Here is a 21,603-nt window from a genome sequence, read left to right on the forward strand (position 1 = left end):
CACAGTCATCTCCAGCTTAAATATGCTTAAATATTAAGCGTGTTAAATATGAAGCGTGTACAAGAGCCTTTCTGTCTTCAGTTAGAAACAGACCTTACTTCCTTTCATACCGCACAGACACAGCGGGATCAGTCTCTTTTTAGAAGTGAGGCCTCCTAAGACACCATGAACAGAACGAAAGAACAAGAACCTTTTGCACGGTAACAACACTCATCCTGCAGCATTCTCAATGGCTGAAAAAATGATGAAGTTCAATTAATTACCAATAAAGTATTCCTTCTCCTTGTTTCCTATGAAAGGATATCATAGTCCAAACACTCCTGTGACCTGCATCAGTATAGCAGATATTTTAAAACACTACAAACATTTAACAGTGGGAACAGATTTTCATCTCTTCTCACAGAAGTCAGTGCATCTCCAGATGCATCGATCACATCCGCAGCCCAACCTGACAAAGCACATTTGCAGTGCAATCACCAGTGTCACTCCTCTGCACACAGTGGAGCAGCTGCTGAGCCCAGCCCAGCTCTGCAGAGACGTGCAGCCACTGCAGTGAGAACATCACCAACGGAAGCAGTCAGTTCCACTACAGCGAGACAGTTCAGCTACTGGCTAAGACAACTGCCTGTGTTTTACACCAAACTGTTGGGGTTACTTGGCCTCCTCTTGCTGAAGATCCAGTAATTACTGAAGTTTTGAAGGGAAGGTTGCATTACAAAACAGTGAGTCACCAGGAACAATCCCTTTAAATCTTACTTGTGAAAGTGTAGAAAAAGTACAAAAAAAAAGTCCTGCTGTTTGCAAAGCACAAAAAAGAAGCCATAAAAGATTTCTGTATTCAACCTGAGGAAGCAATAACACCAAACTAATTATATATACTTTATCATATAGCAGTGGTAAAGGCTTTAAACATGATCAATGTACATATAAACACCAAGTCTTAATAATGCCCATCATACGGCGACTAAAAAGGGTGCACGGAATCACTGCAATAGAGCAGTGTGTGCAGTGGGGAGCTGAGCACAATGCGACCCATCAGCTTCCTGGTCACGGTCATCGTACAGCACGGATGGAGAAGGTCAGCATAGATGGATCTAACTGGAACGATTTGTATAATAATACTCAGTTCTTACATCATGTTTCTCAGCACTACAAAGCACAAAAGAAGTCAGTGTCGTTATTCCCATTTTACCTATGGAAAACTGAGCACATGGGAAAGAAACTGAGTTAAAACTCCCATAGAGAGGCTTTAAGTACAGAATATTTAACAGTACCACAAACTGAGCACGTTTGCTGCTCAAGCAAATTCAAGATAAGAATCTGTCAGTGGACACATGTCTGATTGTGTCAGAGCACGAGCACTGTGCAGCTGCACGCTGCTTTTCCATCACTCGGTCACTGCCAGTACTGCTCATTCTGGAGAATAAATAGTGTTGCTATTCTTTGATACTTAGAAGACCATAAATACGTAACTATTGTGCTTCGTGGCCTGTGCAGTACATATACAGAAACATATAAAGTCAAAGAGGCGTGTAGGACAGGAAAAACCAAAGATTTAAAAAAGATGGAAACAAAAGGGTCCAACAGCCCTCCATGCAGTGATATAGGGAGCTGTACGCTTGCAGCCTTTTGTTGTTCAATTCCTCACAAATGTATAGGAGTTAACAGCTGTGCTGATCTCAAACTAGCACACACAGGTGACAACCAGTGCTGCTGCCTTGCTCATTTCAGCAGGTCTCTTCAAGCACACACTGAACTCCCCAGGGCTCATCAGGCCTCACCATGGGACCCCCAGAAGCACCAGTCTGGTCAGACACGCAGCAGCACAAGAATGAATTTCAGCAACCTCAGCACCAGTGCTCACTCCTGTCCCAGGACAGCGCAGCCACACCTCTGGTTATGCAGTGAATTGGCCACTTTTGTTTTCTTTTGCCAGAGGTGAAAAAGGGGTATTTTTCCACTGAACTTGTTCCCCAATCCAGTAAACTACTGAGCCACCTATAATGGGTAATGTGTAAACGTAGCCCAGATGGACGAAAAGCTGGACATGAGACAGCAATGCACCTCAATGGCCAACAGTATCCTGCGCTGCATTGAAAGAGGAGTGACCAGCAGGAGGAGAGAGATGATTGCCACCCTCTGCTCTGCCCTTGTGAGGCCCCACTTGGCATATTGTGCCCCGAGGCTGGGGCTCCCAGTACAGGAGGGATGTGGAACTGCTGGAGCAGGTCCAGAGGAAGGCCATGAAGATGATCAAAGGGCTGTAGCACCTCTCCTATGAAAATAGGTTAAGGGAGTTTGGCTTGTTTAGCTCGGAGAAGAAAAAGCTCTGGGGAGACATCACTGCAACCCTTCCAGTACTTTAAGAAAGCTTACAAGAAGAAGTGGGGCCCACTTTTTACACAGCCTGGTAGAGACAAGACAAGGGAAAATGGCTTTAAACTAAAAGAGATTTAGGTTAGATGTTAGGAAGAAATTTTTTACTCAGAGGATGGTGAGGTGCTGGAACAGGCTGCCCAGAGAGGTTGTGGACATCCCATCTCTGCAGGCAGCTGGATGGGGCCCTGGGCAGCCTGATCTGGTAGTGCGCAGCCAGGCCATGGCAGGGAGTTGGAGTCAGATACCTTAAAGGTCCCCAGTAACCTAAGGCATTCTATGATCTCTCTTTTACTTTGGAACACAACATAAGCCCATCATATTTCAGCTTAAGACCGTGGTGAAGGCACACCATGAACAGCAGCAGCTGTAATATCTCAGCAGAGATTACACCTGGATTCTTGCAGTTTTTGATTCTGAAGTCTGATAGATCTAAACTGCTGTGAAGAGCCAAAAATGCTTCTCCTCGCTGGTGCACAGACTTCTTTATTGCACGACATCACAGCAAACAACATTTACTTAAAAAGACTCACTGAGGCGTTTCACAAATTGTAAATCCAACTCTTCCAGTACTTAGAGGAGCTGCAGATGTATTGCATCGCAATCTACAGCTGTTCTGATGCCAACACATTGGTCACAAGTGATTCACCAAGAATATAAGATGAAATTGGATAGGACAAAACTATTATTTTTAGCTGTCCAGCCACTTATAGAAGTAAATCAACAACTCCCACTCCTGTTTGGGAAGGTGACTACAATTGAGTCTAGGAATTTCAGGGCGGGAAATCAGAAAATCTATTACATTACTCACAGTCAAGAAAAGGAAACAGAAGGACAGAAGGCTTATTTTACACTTCAGCTGCTTTTACTGCCATCCCTACTCTGCCTCTGTAAACTTCAACATCAGAAACACCTGATGTTTGTAACACATCACATCTACCAGTGTGACTGCAGAACGTACGCTTTGAGAAACTGAATTCTGGGCCTCCCAAAACAACACATGAAGTGCTGTGAAACCAGCAGCAATATTCATTTAGTAAACACAAGAGAGAAAGAAATCTTAGCGTTTGCTTCTCTACTACATATGCAAGTAGAATTCTCTTACCTTTTGTTGGACTCTGGTTCTGATCTATAAATCCTTTCAAGTCTCCATTTGTGGGAGTCACACCAACCTGAACAAAACATTTTTCAAGTCTTAAAATATGACAGACCTTTCCACATTTTCCAGTAAGCAACTAACAGTATTATGAAAGTAATCTGTTCTGCACTGCTGAAACATCATAATCCTGTGTCTTGCAGAGCCTAATGAGAGCATGATATGTGAAGCAAGGTTCCAAGACCAATTTCTAATCAAGTTCTTACCTAAAAAAAACCCCAAATCCTTGTATATTCTCATACTGTGCTGTACATGACCCAAGAAGCACATTATCACTGTCTGAGTCACTGAACCCTCCAAGTCTTACAGGGCAGTTGCCACCAACAACACCACACAGCCCATAGGTTTGAGGAGCTGTGACTACTGATGTGTTTTATGTACATCCTCTGGTCTTCAGAGACTGTTCACACAGAGAGTAAATTATTGGAGACACAGAGATCTTAGTCATATTCAGAACAGTGCATCTCTGATTTTGGCATGTACACAAGGCACAGAAAGGTGGAGTTTGTGTAGGAAAACACAAGGTCACCACTCCTAGACAGGGAGGGAAGAGATGGCAAGTCCGCAGGTGGCAGGCAGTGAGGTGTGCACCCAGCAGCAGGTAGCAATGCAGCACCCAGCAGCTTCAGAGTGCTGCACCTGAGGCACCTTAGTGAACAAAGTATTTTGGTTTGCTACCAAGACAGAAGCTGCAATAAGCGCCGAGTGACGGCTATGGAGGACAATTCCTCCAGCAGGAAATTACTGAAACTACCACAACATCTTATAAAAAATGCTACAAAACGTGAGCGCTTTGGTAATTGACTGGGACAAAACGGCCAGGTATCCAAGTTAAGCAACAACCATGCTGTCAAGGATCAAGTATTTGCTTTATATTACAGATGTATGCAGTAAAAATAGGACACTTGCTAGGGCTACATGCAGAACTGTAATCGTATCCAATTAGAGAATGGTTTGATTGCACACAAATCAAATGGTGGCAGCGCAGCAGGGCAGGGCTGAGCAGGGATGGGTGCTGCTGCACCGCCAGCACCTCTGCCAGCGTGGGGACAAGCAGCACCTGCAGGTACCCGTCTGCCCATGGCAGGGCTGCAGTGACTGCTCCTGCAGGAGGAGCACGTCGAGCCCTCCCTGACAACTGGTGCACAGCTTGTTCCCAAAGGGATCTTTGAAACTGGGGCTGGAAAGTTCAGCGATGTGCACAGTCACAAAAGGACTTTCCAGCCGCAGAGGCGCCACTTGAGCACACTACTGCCTACACACAGGGAATATACAGCTGGCTTCTCCATAGGCACCCTGCCTCTGTGAGAAGTTCAGAAACACAAATAGGAGAATTTTAAATCAGAGCTTCACTGAAGGAACCAGGCTGGATACCAAGCGTTGGATATAAGGGCACAACTTGTTCCAGAAGAAAGGGTAAGAATTAGGATTCCCAACAACATCCTCAAAGGCAGAACTTCAGCTCGGGATTTATGGCTGTACGTTCCCCATCATCTCCCAGTGAGCTTCAGTGAAGCCCTGGTGATGACACACCGCAGTGCTATCTGCCCAATGAGACTCTGCAGCACTTGTTAAAATTCAAATGTTTACATTGCGTTCTCTGAACACTTGGATGATGGGATGGATTTGGCCCTTAAGGAAATGTTGGTCAGAACTGAAGTCCTGAGCTGTTTTTTGTCCTGTCCTTCTGTGATCCAAAGGACACCAATTTCAGTCTGCACAGCACACCCACCATAATGACGGTCCTACTGACACAGCTGCACAGAGCACCCACTGAATGCATGAGCTTCTCCTCATTGAAGAGCTTGAAAACAAATCTGAATTTCTTGGGAGCTTAAATGAGAAGTGACAAATCAAGAAGAGTGTTTCTCCCACAGAACACTGACCGTAACTAAGCTGAGGAGGAAACTAAGGTTTCCTCAAGGAAACCCAACAAACTTGCTACAACATTATGCTACTACTGCAGAGCAAGTGTTTCATTTATAGCGTTTCATTCTGATGTTAGTGAGGCTGCAGGTCATGCTGTTACCTGCATTTCTGTAAGTCACTGCTTTTGGGTGTCTTTTAGTTTAACCATCCAAGTATTAGCGACCTACATCCTGGCTAATGGAAGAAATGCAATTTCTATTTCACATAAATCACCCGTACGTTTTAGATGTACTCCAAATGGATTTTAAGGAAGAGAAAAAAATAAGTACGTAGGTTACTTTGCAAGTAAAGTCTCCAATGTGGAAACCACAACAGTTACAGCATTATTTGACAGAGCAAATTCTCAGCTACCAAGCACCACTTTTCAACACAGTCACCACCATCGGCTGCTTCACATGGACGTGCTGATGGAGGCACTCCACGCTCTGTGCTGTGACAGCTATGCACAGCAGACCAGAACATGGCTCGTCTTTCACACTGCTGACACCACTGCTAAAACACACCGCCCACCACCTCACTGCACTCACACCCACTGCCTGGGCTTCAGAAATGCTCAGCAGGCAACAAGGAATGTCAGTGGGTGCCGTTCTTCCACATGGAGAAATTCACTCCCACACCTTTGCTCCGTATGCACGTCCATGTCAGACACCATTCTGCCAGGCTCCATCTGTCACATGGCAACAGAACACAATGGCACACCGGGGGGAAGGTTCAGCCTCTGCTGTCGTACCACCAGCACCTGCCTGACATTGTGGGCCAACAAAGTAAAATAGGAGGCATCGCTTTTGGAGCAGCCCTTGTTGTTGTGTTACAAGTAACTCATTCTTACTGAGACCATATTTGAAGACTTCAGGCTGCAGAGGTATCGTTCAGCTTACACAGGTATCACTTATTGCTTTTTGTACGACTCCTACTTTGTTACACTGCCCCAGTGTCTGGACTACTGGGATGGCAGGGGCTGGATTCCTGTTTCTATCTGCAACAAGATAAATCCAACCCTGAAATAAGACAAAGCAAGCAGCTGGGAACAAGCAGCTGGTAACAAGCACCTGGTAACAAGCAGCTGGTAACAAGCACCTGGTAAGCCTTTGCATCCCATTAAATACTTTCAGCATTTATTTTTCAGTTCTAAATAATGACTAAAAAGTTTCCAAACGGGGCTGAGAAAAGTATCAAAAAGAGAATCTGGGGAGTTTCAGATGAGGTAAACCTTCACAAGTTGCACTTACAGTTATCGGCCTTCTCCACTGCTTGACACACTTGCCAGGTACCAAGATCCCTCTGCAATCCTTCCTCTCATACAAGAAATTCTTTCTCCTATCAACCTGAAAAGTTTTTTTTTCTCTGCCCTGGAATCTTTCTGGATTCTAGCACAAGGAAGCTGCTCATGGGTAGGGAAAAACAGCCTGGCTACTTCTATATTCCTGTAGGCTCTTACGGCCATTCAACTGACCTCACCTGTGACGTGACAATCACCTTCTGAGAAGTGATGACAAAGCTCTCTGCAGGTACATTTATATAAATACAAATCAGGTAATCAAAGCTAACAGCTCTTATTCACATAACCTTCCTGTGGCACATTATTTATTTTGCCCTAAAAATAAGTTTCTTGCTGTTTTTGTTTTCCGCATTTCTCAATTTTTAGTGCCTTCTTACCTGAAGGACAGATGAGAACGGAGGTATAAAACAGGTTAGAAGACATGACAGAGGAATAAAATAACTTATTATAAGGCAACTTAAACAACATCTGTGTACACTGCATGTTGTAAGCATGGAAATATTGAATCTCCAAGAGAATTCAAAACTTTTATTCACCATTTTGTTATTCATCAGTGGTTGGCTGGGATTCTTCTCAGAAGCAACGTTCCACAGACACTAGGAAGTGTTCTGCCTTTCCTGAAGTGAGCAGCGTGCCCAGCCTTGGTAATTCCCCCAGCAAGGAAAAACAGCAACAAGGAATGTTATTCTCAACCTCTGTATGTGTTCAGCAGACTGAAAATTTGAAGAGCACAAGCACCCATAGAGACAAAGTAGCTCAGCCCTGGTTGTGCATGTGAGATCACAAAGACATTTCGGCCTGAACTTGCTGTACTTTGCTGTCTCAATGCATTAGGAGCACACACATCTCTAACTGACTGTGTCCCAGATGCAGGGCAGTGATTTTGGAACACAGAGGTGGCAGACTCTTGGTGTGCACTTACTTGGTGGCATAGACACCCCTTCTAAGTTTCTCCAAAATTGCACAAACTCCAGTATTTTCAATATCTCTTTCCTTGATGCTTCAACAGAATAAAAAGAGATGGAGGAGATACCTCTGCAGATAAGCTCTGTTCAGAAATTATCTTCCACTTCAACCTCTGCACATCAGTAAAACATTTCAGACAGCATAACAGATAGCAGCCTTACATTCAGAACAGATTTCAGGCTGCAGAAACCCAAAGATACAAACCAAACCCTGAGCTCTACATTTCAGAAGCACTCCTTGGCCTTCAAGTAGCAATAGAATAACTGGGGGCTGATGCTGCTGGCCAATATGTGTAGTAATAAGTAACTGAGGTTAGGAAATGCAGAAAAAGTGCTGCAAATAAAGACAGAAAGCACATTGTTACTCCTGTTATTATTACACTTGTTTTCTGGTTGGTTGGTTTAGTCTATTGGTTTTTTTTCCCCCAGATGCTTTGGACAAGTATATTTAACAAATATAAACTAGGTTAGCACAGTTTATTTTAGAAATTTTTATAGCACGCATACCAATAAAATGCTTACTCTATAAAGAAACTACAGCCTTGAGTTAAAAGTACCTAACAGCAAAAATATGGTTCTATACTCAGCACAAGGGAATGTTGATCAGCCTGGATGCCATTGGAGGTTTTAAAAACTGAAGCCCTGAGCAGCCCTGGACAAAGCCCCGAACAACTGCGCTCTGCATGAAGGCGACAAGGTGCTAAGCAGGGCACTGGAATAGATGGGACTCCTGAGGCTCCTTCCAGGGTATGTGACCACGCTGCAGAGCACTCCAAGGATTTTACTGGCACTGCTGTTTATCCTTTGACTACACTGAAGTAAAGGTCAAAACCACAGACATCAGTAGAATTATCTATTTATACTACACTTGAGCACGGACTACAGAATAAGTAATACACATTAATTTATCCTCTGAGTTGGTCAGCTGGAATCAAATAGTTAAGACATTGGAAAGCCTTTCCTAGAACTACAAAGCAAATAACTTTACTAATAAAATGAACAGAAAAGATCTTTCCAGGACTGGAGAATTAATTTAACCAAGCTATAGCCTTGACATTGATCAAAATATGCACAAAAGCTTGTGCTGCTTCTGAACATCTGAACTGAAAGCCATCCTAACACTCCCTGCATGTTTGTTCTGGGTACTTTCTTCTTAAGCCATGTTGGTTACTAAGCCCGTTTGAATTTAATTAAACCACAGGATGTTTTACCAAAGGCGACAAATTGCTGAGGGCTCACAGTGATGTTTGCTAACTGACCACCTTAATCAAATCTATTCTGTATACAAGTTGTGTACCTCAAGAAGCACTGAAAATCAGACCAAAAATGAAGGTCAGGATGCTATCCATTCTATAAGCTTCCTCAGAACTGGGGGTAGAGAAGTAAAAGACAGAGCTTCTGGACAACACGCTACAGTCTGGTTATGTGGCAGGAAAGCCCCGAGTCTTCTAGGAGCACACAGACATTGGTAAATAAACATGTCTGCTCTTTTTTACAGTTGTGACACTGGGACTCAGTAGGATCTTACTCTGGTGCTTCAACAAAATGAGAGGTTTGCAGCAATGTTAGTGGAAACAACAGCAGAAGCTACTGCCTTGATTGTTAACCTGACCTATAACTGATTCAACTCTGTATCATTAAGGAGCTTCCAACTAGTTTACATGAATAAAATACTGCAGAAGATGTTTGTAGTATGCAAAAATATTGTCCATTCAAGAGAACTAATGCAAAGAGCTTCAAATTCTCAAAGTCAATAGCGACTGGCAGCACACTGGTATAAAAAGGAATACATGGTACACAACTATAAACTTACATTTTTTGCCGTCATGTCAGAAGGTCTCGCTCTATATTCTGTAAAACCATAAGATGTCCCTTTTCATCTTCACAGAATCTTTAAAACCAACACCCTGTAAGAAAGAAAATTAAAACATGAGAGTTAAAATACATTCTCAGCTCTATCCAAACTCTGCATCACCCCGGGACAGCCCAATTTTGCACGTATTTATTTTCAGTGAAGTTACTCACCACAACAGGAGGTTCAGCACATATACTAGAAACTTACAGTGCTTGAAATACTCAGAAATGAAATCTTAAATGCAGTCCGGATACATTCCTGTGCTAGCAGAGCTTATCACACCATTACTAAAGTCTTGTAGTTAAAGCCACGGAACCATTTACATCAAATACAGACTGACCCCAAAAACTGAAGGAGAATTAATCTTTTCATTGTGTCTTTTTAACTGTCAATTGAGAAAATGCCTAATTCTATCACAGCGCACATACAAAGATCTCGAGAAGGAGCAGGAAACACCAGGAAATGTACAGACACAGCAAACATTGTGCTAATTCAGGAAGCATCCAAACCCCAACCCCACTCCTGTTCTAATTCCTTTTTAAATATTTTCAAGCCTTTGTAATTAGTTATATTAAAATTCCAGGGAAGATAAACATAAACTGAAGAATTCTCAAAGTGACTTCTCTCTCTCTCTCTCTCTCTCTTTTTTCTTTTTTTTTAATCAAATCTTCCACAAGTCTTACAAAAGAAAACAAATTACAAACATTGGCAGCACAAACCATTTTATAGACAATCTGATAAAATGCTCAAGTACTCTGAAAGTACTTTGAAGAACTACTTGCTGTTAATAAATGGGGCTTAAAGAGACATCTGAACTGTGCTTAGATGCACGAGGGAGAAAAGCTCCACTTTCAGGAGTGGAATTGATTCAGAAAAATCTTAGAAAACACCTGAACTGATCACTGTGAGTCTCAGTCGTTAACAGCAGAACTCACCAGCTGCAAACGCAAGTACAATCTATGCTGATTCCTTTGAAATTCAAACTGCAAGCTTTGAGTGTGACCACTGTCATCACCATTTCTAAGAGAGGACCAAAAATGATTTCAGTAGTGTATGTTGCTCATGACAGTCTCTATTGACACTGCATTCACGAGTATGGATAACGCAGATAAAGAACCAGACCAAAAGAACCAAAGAACCCAAGTTGGAATGGACCCACAAGGGTCACTGAGTCCAACTCCCAACTCCCTGCAGCACCATTCAAAACTGAAACCCTGTGTCTGAGTGGCCAAATGCTTCTTGAGCTCCTGCAGCTTGGGGCTGTGCCTGCTGCCTTGGGCAGCCTGTTCCTTGCACACCATCCTCTGGTGAACAATCTTTTCCTGGCCCCCCTGACCCATCCCAGTCTCACCCCCTGCTCTCTAGGAGCAGTGACAGGCCCTGTTGCTGTCACACAGAGCAGAGCTCAGCATCCCTCCACTCCCTGTAAGGAGCTGCAGCCACCATGAGGGCTCCCCTCAGCTCCTCTGCTCTGTGCTGAGCAAACCCTAGGGACGTCAGCAGCTCCTCACACCTCTGCCCCTTCAGACCTTCCACTGTTTTCCTGCCCTCCTTTGCAAGCATTCTAACAATTTTATGTCCTCCTCATATTGTGGTGCCCAACACTGCACACAGTGTGTGAGGAGAGGCCACACAACACAGATTAGAGTGGGACAACCCGTTCCCTCACCCGGTGGCCTGGTGCACCCTAGGTATGGTTGGCCCTTTGGTCTGCCAAGGCACTCTGCTGGCTCAGATTCAACCTGTTGTCAGCCAGAACCCCCAGATCCCTTTCCACACAGCTGCCCTCCTGCCTCTCATCCCCATGTCTTCTGTACGTATATCCTGGGCACCTCCACTCCAGGTGCAGAATCTGGCACTTGCTCTTGTTCAGCTCCACACAGCTGGGGATTACCCAGCCTTCATGTTTGTCAATATCTCTCTGCAAGGCCTCTCTACACCTGAGGGAGCCTATAGCTCCTCTAGTCCAGTGTTGTCCTCAAACTCAGCACACACTCAAGTCCTGCTTCAAGACACTATCTCCAGATCAAGCCTTTACAGATTTAGCACTTGATCCTGAAGAGTGAGGTATGATTTAAAAGGCTTAAAGAACATCACTGATTTTGTTAGCCTGTGTTCTAAATTTCTACAATATCCACTAGAAGCATGAGGATCAAAGAGGAGTTGCACATCTCCTGTTTATGCCATCAGCAAAACATACTTAGTGTCTTTTTCTAGTTGGACCTACAGAGCAGCCTCTGGGAGACTGCTGACATGGCAGAGCATCACCTGGGTGCACAGCTACTCCCTTGCAGAAGCCGTGCTGTTGAAATCACAGCATTTGTCAGAAATAAAGACAAACTGGGAAAAACACACATATGTGCAACATACTCTGTTTTAGTCAGCCTACACTGACCAATACACCTTTCTAATACCCGTGTTTGTCTTTATCAATTAAAAGCCCTGCTTCTGGTATCTTACAGTCCTAAACTGATAGTAACTAGCTCTTCTCCTTTGCATTTTGTAGTTACTCTTCTACTGCCGCTCAAAGAGAGATAATCCACAACTGCTTGAACAGTGCAAGAGAAGGGTTGCCCTCACAAGAGCCCTGGCTGCCCTTGCCCTGCAGGGAGATCTAAACTGGAAACATCTGTGCAGCTGCCCAGGTGTCCAGGCCATGCAGGGAGCAGCTGCTGGGCCAGAGAGCAGCCTGGAGGCAGCGGAAGGCAGAGATGGCAGCATCCACAGGGCCACTGCCACTCAAACACCCGACGAAAGTCACCACCCTAAGCTGGAGCTGCTCCAGCCCTGCCAGGCCGTGCTGCAGCAGCAGGGAGGGAGAAGTGCCAGACTCTGCCCTCCCTCCCGCTGCCACTGAGCAACAAGCAGGCTGCGGGTGCCACCTCTGCTTCTCTGCTTTCCACGGCATCTGGATTTACCCAGCACATCAGGAGCCTCCCCAGCTCCCACAAGCAGCAGAGCAGCAGGATCCTTGGGCCCTCCTAACCCCATCCTTTAATAAGGCCATTCCAGCAGCAGCCATATTGATGCTGCCTGCGGGGCTGCCCCATACGGCACCTGCAGCTGTAATGGGGCACATGCAGGTGCTGGGCCAGCACCACAGTGTGGGACCCACAGGGGACAGCTGGGAGCGCAGCACCTGTTATAGGTTTAAGCTGAGAGGTCTCAGGGAGATAGTTCTGGAAAGACATTTGAGTATAAACCCGAGAACCTGGAGACACTGTCACATTCTTTCATTTATGTATCTATTTGTCTATTTAATGGTTCAGGGAATGAATAAATGTTTGAATAATGAATGTTTTCAGTTGCCACATCCTTTTTTAGTCATTCCTTCATTCCATGCTCCTTGATCTCCATCAGACTGTCTACAGATCTCTTAGTTTATTCAGATGCTGTATCACTTCAGCTGCTATTAGAATTAAAGGAAAACACGCTACTCAATTTGGCAGTGCTCTCCCTTACCTACTGAATGAGCTGTATCCACTTCCCTTGCTGCCCCAACCTGCTGCAGCTATTCCAGCATTTGAATACCACGCTCTCTGTCTACTAAGACATACGGTAGCAAAAAGAGCTTTTGGTTTCAGTTCCACAACAAAACATCCAAGAAAATAACAAGCACTTTTATCTGGTGAGGAAATAATTAGAAGAATACAGAGTTATCTATTAATATCCCAGGGGAAAAGGGACTGCTAGAGCTGTGCAGCCATCTTGAAACCCGGAGAGTAGCCACAGAAAAGCCATGTGGTGGCAATGGCCCACAGCAAAGATCAAACACTGACAACATGCACCACATTTGTAAGTCAGGATTCTGCCGTTCCTTTTTCCTCCCCCACACGCACCTTCCAAGCACATCACCTGCAGCTCTGGCCCAAATTCATGATGCATTTTCCCTTCCCAGTCTCACTTCACGAGGCTTTACAAGTAATTTACTCAACTAAAACACAGCAAAGAAAACATTTTCTAGGCAGTTTCAACCTGCTGGCAGATAGGCAAACTAGTTTAATCTTTGACAAGTTACTTGCCATCAAGCTTAGTGATCCAGAAGGCAGCGTCCATAAACTATTACAGTCACTTGCCGCAGTGCTTTTCAGGCAGTGCAAACAGTTGGTGTTCTTCCAGCTTTATGAACACATTTTGTCAAGCTCAAGAAGCCAGACTTTGTGACCCCACCATCTGCCATGACCCCTTGTCAGGTCCAGACAAAAGAACTTACACAGATGGCCTCAAAATGGAGATTCTCTGCGTTCTGAATTGCTGTTTGACAGCTTGCCCTGCACAGATAGAGAAACAAAACTCCACCGTTTTGTTCCTGAGCCGGTTTCTAGTGCAACAATGACACACACAGCCCAAAGCACATGACACACACACACACTGCTTTGCTTGAACTGAAGCTCTCTGTAATCTAAGCTCGGTTTATAATCCACTCCCATGTTTTTACCTTTTGGTCAAGTATTGTACAGCTCTGAGAGAACAGAGCGGTACAGCCAGGTACGTTGCAAGGTGTGATTTCTTCTAGAGCTTCCACTGCACAACCACTTATGCTGATGCCATCAAAAAGACACCGAGAACAGTAGATTTACAGCAATGTACACCATCAAGCTCCAGTTCAGTTAGTTTAGTTCTCTACACTTATCCTTCATCACGAGTCAATAGACAGATCTATTCTGAAGTGATACTGAAGCAAAACGCCAGTATGACAAACACTGCAGAATGGAAACCAGTTACCTGAGAAAAATGCTACATGTGTTCTCCTTTGTACATTATTTTCTCTGGCCCAAAGTCATACTTTAAGTTGTTCCTTTAATACACACGTTGGCTAAAACCTTGCAGTAGGAAAGAATAAACCCCACACCTGAACAGTCTGTTTCCAGCCCTTGACAATAAATCAGTAGCAAACATCTTAGATTTCTTTAATTTCCTTGAATTCTGACCTGCACTTTGTATACTGCAGCTTCACAAAGACACAGGCCACCTCCCCACAACACAAAGTGTAATTTATGTCAGTATCAAGCACCTACAGAATAAGGCAACTATTGGAGACTACCTAAAATGCAAAGGAAATGTCTTTGTGAAACACAGAAAAGGCTGCACAGATCCTTAACGCTGATTTTTATCATGACCGAGCAATGCTTTTTTTGATTTACTCCATCGAGAGCACTGCAAAGTGGAAACGATTCCAAGTTGCTGGGTCAGCTACAAGCATTGAAAGTGTCACCAGTTTCAACACCACCAAAACCAACCCGTATCACGCCTGCCTTGGCCAGAAAATAGCTCGTGCTGTTCACTCCCCTCTTTGTAACACTAACTTGGAAGCTGCAGCACTACAACACTGACCTCAGAAGACAGCAGCCACAGAAAGATCCCTCGTTAATCAATACACTAATTTATGCACAGCATCTACATGGATCAGACCACCTGTTACACACACATTGCCTCACTGTATCTGTGCTTTCAGACCAGCACAACTTGAAAATCACACAGTACTGAACAGAAATACACCTGCAAGCGCATCAACTTCCTGAAAAGCATGTCAGCATTCAACCCATTTTGAAGGCATTGTGGTAAAAAAGAACTAAAAGTTTAGTTAAAAAGATAGCAACGTGTATGCGCTAATCAGATGGACTGTACTACAGAGAACAAACCCAGCTCTGGGATCAAGGTCATGAAACTGAAATTTGGGATTGTGAACACGTTCAAGAAGATCCCATCGCACACGTTATTTCTCTGAAGCTCTTCAGGTGACAGTCTCAGTTTTACCTTTTATGAGGAATAAACACAGCCCCAAACTGGGAAAAAAAAAGGTACATCAATGTCCATACACACCTGGCTCATCACTTAATGAACAAGTTCAAAAAGCCACCGATGGGGTGGGTGCATTCAGACACAGGGCGTGCTTATCACATGGCAGTTTTCATCTGGAAAACAATAGCAAAAAAGAAGCTCTCAGGAGCACCAACAATGACGTACATTACAACTACCTGTCAGCAACTACAACTTGTTTTTTCTCCAGCATTTACTGTGAACAAAGTAAAAGTATGCCTTCAAAAGAACAGCCAAGGTGATTAAAGTGCCTGAACAAGCCTAAATGACTGTTCAATGGGATCAGAACCTTAAACAAAATAAAATACCTTTAGAAGTGAGTTTAAAAGCATCACCTCACCCAGAGCGCTGAAGATTGAAAGGCACTTGAAGCAGAACCACTTTCTGTCAGCAAACAGCACAAACTAAAGTTTCCTGTCAGTGAGGAACATACTATATTTCCAAATGCATTTTTTCTTTTAGGTGTTCATTTCAATGGTGGAATGACATTTGGAAACAAAACACTCACTTATCTATACAGACGACTGTAAAATACCTCACTAAGACAATCTTGGTCTATTCCCAATAATGCATTAACTCCTCTTTCAATCAAGCTCCGGTGAAGCCCAGGATGCTGTAGGAAAGGGACCCATCATCCCACCCAGCTGCAGCCCCTGCCACGTGCTGGCTGCTCTGTGCCCATCCAACCCGGCACTGGCACCCCCAGGGATGGGGCAAAAGAAAGAAGCAGATGTTTTTTTCTGCTGAGGTTTCATCCAAGCTTCTTACTACCTGCCACCAGTTTATGTGCTGCGTGATACATCAGAGAACGTTCTGGATATTGTCCTGAAATGCATTTTCATTTTGACCTTCTAGAACATTCAGAGTTATCAATACAGCGACTGATACACAGAACAGCTGAAATGTCCTCTTGAGATACACTCACCTCTATACCCCACAGCTGGAAAAACCTTAACATCCACTGAACTCAAGATAATTCTATGTCTGCAGTTAATTAAAGATCCCCATGTTATATAGGGATAGAGAACTTGACGACAGGGAGAGACTTTATGACATTTCCCACACGTTGCTGTCTGCGAGAAGCTCTGTTGCAGTGTGCAGCTATTAATGGGTCTGCTCCCGCATGGACTGGAGATTACAACAGGACTCACTGAACAGGAAAAGCTAAAACACAACCAGGCAGCCAGGCACAGCTTTTTGGTCACAACTTGTCACAGCGCCAAAACAGGGAAAAGAACCTTTATGTAGAGATGCACAAACTCACAAATCTTGGTTACAGCACACAGAATCAATTACCTTAGGGTGCAGCTCCACAAAACCTGCTGCACTGATGCGAGATCCCGCCCTGATATCATTGCTCAGAGACATCAGGGACCTTCCACTTTCTCTTATTTCCTACAATTCCCACCCCATCCCCTCACTGCGCACTCTCAAGAACTGCCACGCTGACCCACTGCTCAGCCCACTGGGCTCCTGATAGTGTCAGCATCACGAGGGTGGGGCAGAAAGGGGGAGAGGAAAGCTCTGTGCCTGATGCGGCCCCTGGCAGCCAGACGGCCTGGCCCATGCCCAGGACTGAGCCACAGCCGAGCTGAGTGAGCTGCTTGGTAGCCCGGCCTGCAGAACCACACTGAGACTTGGTTTCTGCAAAAAGCATTTATGACACACTGCAAATTAACTTATGGGTTGAAATGTGACAGAAGGTTGGTTACGCTGTGTTTGTACAAAGACTGATCTGAGCCTCTGGAGAGTTCACTGCAGTGTGGGCACGCTCTGACAGCTCACTTGGAAGCAGTGAGAAGTTTTGTCTTTGCACCTCAGCTTCCCCAGAGCCTTACACAGCAAGGAGCACAACGAGCTGTGCTGGATACAGAAGGCTGCTGTGTTAGACAGAATCAACCCGTACCCTACAATTCTACCATCTTATATATGAAGTCATTAGGTTTTACAAAACGCTGAAGTGTATTTACACCTGTCAGCTGGGTTCTAAATAAACTGAAGCCTGCTGTAATCAGAGCACAGTTTCAGAGAACAGAAACGTATCCTCAGGTTTCTCAGGCTCAGGTTGATACTTAGGGGAAAAGTTGCCTCGTTCCTTCCAACATATGGAGAACCCCCCACAGCATTTCAGAATTCACTCAGGGACGTAGCTCACTTTAAAATGCAGTTCCTAACCTTACACACAACTGTTGGTCACATTAGTGCTCTTGTAATATAGGCCAGTTAGAACTGTGCCCAGTAATTACAGCTTCTGCTCACATGGGAAGGGTTCTTTACCTGGGAGACCATTCCAGCTCACGGGTGTCCCCACGGGGACCAACCTGCCAGCAGCAGCTGGAGGGAAGTGGAGAAACACGACTTTTCAAACAGAGGAGCACGGCCTGACTTCTGAGAGAAAAAACACTGAGCCATTAGTGTAAGATAACAAAACCTGCAGAAGAGCTGCTATAAATCCAGAAACACAGGAAAAATCAAGCGGCTCTCATTCTAACAATGGATGCTACAAAAAGACAAAGAATCAGAACAGGCAGCTGTTGTAAAACCAACATTCCACTGCTGTATCTGCTCCTTTCTGCACTGCTTCCAAGCATACAGAAGCATGTGCTGAGTTCTTCAAGCCCCACAACAGACATTCACACCATTGGTTTCCATGTCCTATGCACACTGGTTCTGTGCATTGCTCTCCTCTGAACACCTGTCAATTGTGAGCCTGTCTCATTGGCTCCAGTGGCTTTTTGGTTCTGTACACACAACCACCTCCACAAGCACATTTCCTGCACCAGGCCAGACAACTGCCAGCTTATTTTCCCTATTTTACAACCCGCTGTTGGTTCATTAGTAGTTGTGTCCTACGAATACAATTGGAAAAGTAAATGAGAAATTCTTACTCGTTACACCTCCAAGTATGTGCAGAAAAAGCACACAAAGAAAGAAACCTCAGCTTACTGAACCTGCCCGGTACGGGCTGCAGTTTCCCTCCCCTGACCCGGTCAGCTCATTTCAGAGATGAGCACCATGCTCTCCCCAACGCACAGCGAGTTTTGCTGACTTCAAATGACCAACATCACGTGTTCCTGAAGGGGATGGAAAGCTGGAACCACAGTTCCTACTTCTTGCTAAACCCAGTGGAAGGTGCTAAAATACAAAGCCTTATCTTCACTTGGTGGTTGCTCACAGGCAGCTCCAGATGTATAGGAGGCTCCTGCAATACTGTCCAATACACACAAGAACAGGAACAAACCAGGAGTCCTCCTGCAGCAGGAACAGCCCTGCTGTGCTGCTCAGCCTGCTCCTTCACATGGCAGAGCTGTGCTGAGCTGCTGCACACAAGGCACAGCCTCACCACTCTGTGAAGTGAGCCGACCCACTGGAACCCACTAGAGGAACAGCGGCCTTCCCATCAGTGCCGTATGATTTCAGCAACGCTAATTCTATCAACCTCACGCAGGTCAAACAGCTTCTTTTGGTTCTGTTAGCACAGTGATTTCTGTGCAAGCAGGAAGCGGTTACAAGAAGCCCCAACAGCTTGTCTGTAAAATGTGATCAGTCTAACACACAGCCATGAGGTAAACCTACCAATATCTAACAATTAACCACCTTTTCCTCTGTACAGAACTGAACCATTCTCAGAGCCATTACTCTTAGCTCTTCCAGAGGCACCAGGCTCACTGCACAACCATTTCCCAACAAGAATTTATGCTTTTTCTCCCTCTCCTCACCATTTATTTGATGTATGTTCATTTCTGCGACGTGAACTTAAGCTTCCACGTTTCTTTGAAGTGCTGCATCAGGTGCCCAGCAGGTTACTGCAAACACAGGCTCTCAAAATGCAGAATTTGGCTATGTACAAAAATGCCTCCATGCAATACAGAGCACCAGCAAAAACGTCCCGAGATGCTGTTCCACCTCTGTGCTCCAGCAGCAGCCACGGGTCTGCCCCGTGTGAGCACATCACTGCACTCATGGACAAGGTAAAAAGTGCTACAATCAGGAAAACAAGCCTTAATGCAGGCAAAGAAATGGCAAAGCTGTTACTCGTTTCTCTTCTAGTAGCATCAATTTATACAGTCTCTGCCTCTCTCTATGTATATGTTCTGGCTTTTTTTTAATACAAGATCACATCTAGTCGAGATGTGTGCAGTAGATGTGTACAGTACCACAAAAGCAGCTCTGGTTCTGACCTCATTTCTACTGCCTTACAGTACAACTGTGCAGCTGAAAGAAACCAACAGCGAGGAATATTAACAAAGACCCGTGAAAATAACCGAACCCATTTCCAAAATAAAAACACCGGTCGCGTAACCATCGCATCTGAATTTCCCACCCGCCGTGTTGAAGAGTGAGCAAGTCAGTGGGCGCCGCTCCGCACAGACGCGACCACCCGCTTTGTGTCCGCTCACAGCACGGCGGGGCAGGAGGCACAAGGAGCGGAGCAGCACGTGAGGGCGGCACGGAACGGAACGGAACGGCAAAGCACAGCAATGCACGACGCAGCAATGCACGGCACGGCACAGCAATGCACGACGCAGCAATGCACGGCACGGCACGGCACAGCACGGCACGGCACGGCACAGCACAGCAATACACAGCACAGTAATGCACGGCACAGCAATGCACGGCACAGCAATGCACGGCACGGCACAGCACAGCAATACACAGCACAGTAATGCACGGCACAGCAATGCACGGCACAGCAATGCACGGCACAGCAATGCACGGCACAGCAATGCACGGCACAGCAATGCACGGCACGGCACAGCACAGCAATACACAGCACAGTAATGCACGGCACAGCACGGCGCTCCGCAGCCCGTTGCCAGCCCCGCGCTGCGGTTTTCTCCCCCGTTCGGAGTTAGCTCCCTTACGAGCTGTTTTCTTCCCTTTGTCTGCACACCCGGATCCGATCCGCCGCACTCACCCCGCCATTCGCCTCCGCCTTGAAGCCCGTGCGGCCTACGGCGTGCAGGGCAGGCCCTGAGCCCTCAGCCCTCAGCCCTGATCCGGCGGGGCGCGGCGAGCGGCGCTTCCAACTTTTGTCGTGGCGGCCTCGGCGCGTCCCCGGGCACCGCGCGCACCACAACGACCCCCCACAACAACCCCCCCACTCCGCCCCGCCGCCATCGGCACCGCGGCCCGGCCGCTCACACCGGCCCGTCACCGAGAGGCCCCGCGGCACCCTGCGCCGTGTCACGTACCGGCGGAGCCCCAAACACAGCCGGGAGAGCGCGCGGCCAACGCAGGTGTCAGGTCAGCGGCCGCACCGGCACAGACACACACACACACACACACTCACACACCCCGCCTCACGCAGTCACACCCAGGCCGTGGTGCGGTGCAGGCCCTGTCCTTCTCGAGGCGCGTTTGAAGCGCAATCCCCGGCCCGAATGAAGGCGCTGCTGTCCCGGCGGGATCCCGACGCGTGTCTCTCAGGCCCGGGCGGGAGAAGGGAACGAACGCGGCAGCGCCACCGGACCCGGGCGGCGACGCTGAGGCGCCGAGACGCGCCGTCCGCTCACTTACCGGCCGCGGTTCCGCTCCACACGCCGCCGCCTGGCGAGGAGCCCCGCAGCTCGGCCCGGCAGGGACAGGCCGCGAGTCCCGCTCCGTGGCGCCGCGATCGCTGCGCGGCTGCTCCGGCCCGATCCCGCCGCGCTCTGCCCGGCTCCTTCTCCCCCGCACAAGCTTGGCGGCGTCTGCCGGCCGGCCGCTCCCATTGGCCGCCGCCTCGCGCGAGGTCGGGCGCCCTCGGCGCACCATTGGCCGCGCCTGGTGTGTGTACACACGCCGCCAGCCAATCCGAGGAGGCCGCTGCGAGAGGGGGCGGGGCGGAAGGGCGGGGCGCCTCTTCCCAGGCGGCGCCTCAGATGCGTGTGGAGCCGCGACACGGCGGGAACGGGACGGAGCGAGCGGGGCGGGGAGCGGAACGGAGTGCAGGGAAACACAGCACAGCTGGGTGTTACTGATGGACAGGGACGGCAGGGAACAGCCATCGGCACCAGAACAGGGTCCTGAGCTAAGGAGCGAGAGCCGGATGGTTATTGCCGTGGGACGGCTCACAGGCGGTTATTAATCACAGGCCCAGGAATGTGCTGACCGTGCGCTTTCTGTTCTTTATCATTCCCTACGAAACAGTCACACGTAACAAGACCTTTATCAATACCTGCAGTTACGTAAGAAGCTTAAACGAAAGCATTAATAAACCATATGCAAAATGGAGCATTCC

At 46.7% G+C, this 21,603-nt stretch overlaps 1 protein-coding gene and 1 long non-coding RNA gene across 10 annotated transcripts in view; one reads left to right on the plus strand and one right to left on the minus strand.

Moving 5' to 3' along the window:
- The window catches only part of TFDP2 (transcription factor Dp-2), a 42,024-nt gene extending 20,949 nt beyond the window's left edge, over nt 1-21,075 (minus strand). For 2 of the 3 annotated variants that reach the window (XM_015871482.2, XM_015871480.2), the window contains exons 1-3: nt 20,901-21,075; nt 9,519-9,612; nt 3,482-3,548 (exon numbers count right to left, since the gene is read on the minus strand). In XM_015871482.2, the coding sequence (XP_015726968.1) occupies nt 3,482-3,548; nt 9,519-9,533 (82 nt within the window). In that variant the 5' untranslated portion in view covers nt 9,534-9,612; nt 20,901-21,075. Of the gene's footprint in view, nt 1-3,481; nt 3,549-9,518; nt 9,613-17,657; nt 17,744-20,900 lie in introns of those variants that run through there. The other variant, XM_015871481.2, reaches the window with a different exon arrangement.
- On the plus strand, nt 4,623-12,769 carry LOC107318081. 7 transcript variants are annotated; one of them, XR_001557157.2, is made up of 5 exons: nt 4,623-6,343; nt 6,588-6,994; nt 7,107-7,384; nt 8,293-8,452; nt 12,067-12,769. It is a non-coding gene; the product is annotated as an uncharacterized LOC107318081 (long non-coding RNA). The 7 variants fall into 7 exon arrangements; XR_001557158.2 differs by lacking the exon at nt 12,067-12,769 and having other exon boundaries at nt 7,107-7,151; nt 7,295-7,384; nt 8,293-8,714; XR_004308450.1 differs by lacking the exon at nt 12,067-12,769 and having other exon boundaries at nt 6,588-6,969; nt 7,107-7,151; nt 7,295-7,384; nt 8,293-8,714.
- Nucleotides 21,076-21,603: the final 528 nt, after the last annotated feature.

This window comes from Coturnix japonica, chromosome 9 (assembly GCF_001577835.2).
Source record: "Coturnix japonica isolate 7356 chromosome 9, Coturnix japonica 2.1, whole genome shotgun sequence".
In the NCBI taxonomy this organism is placed as follows: Eukaryota; Metazoa; Chordata; class Aves; order Galliformes; family Phasianidae; genus Coturnix; species Coturnix japonica.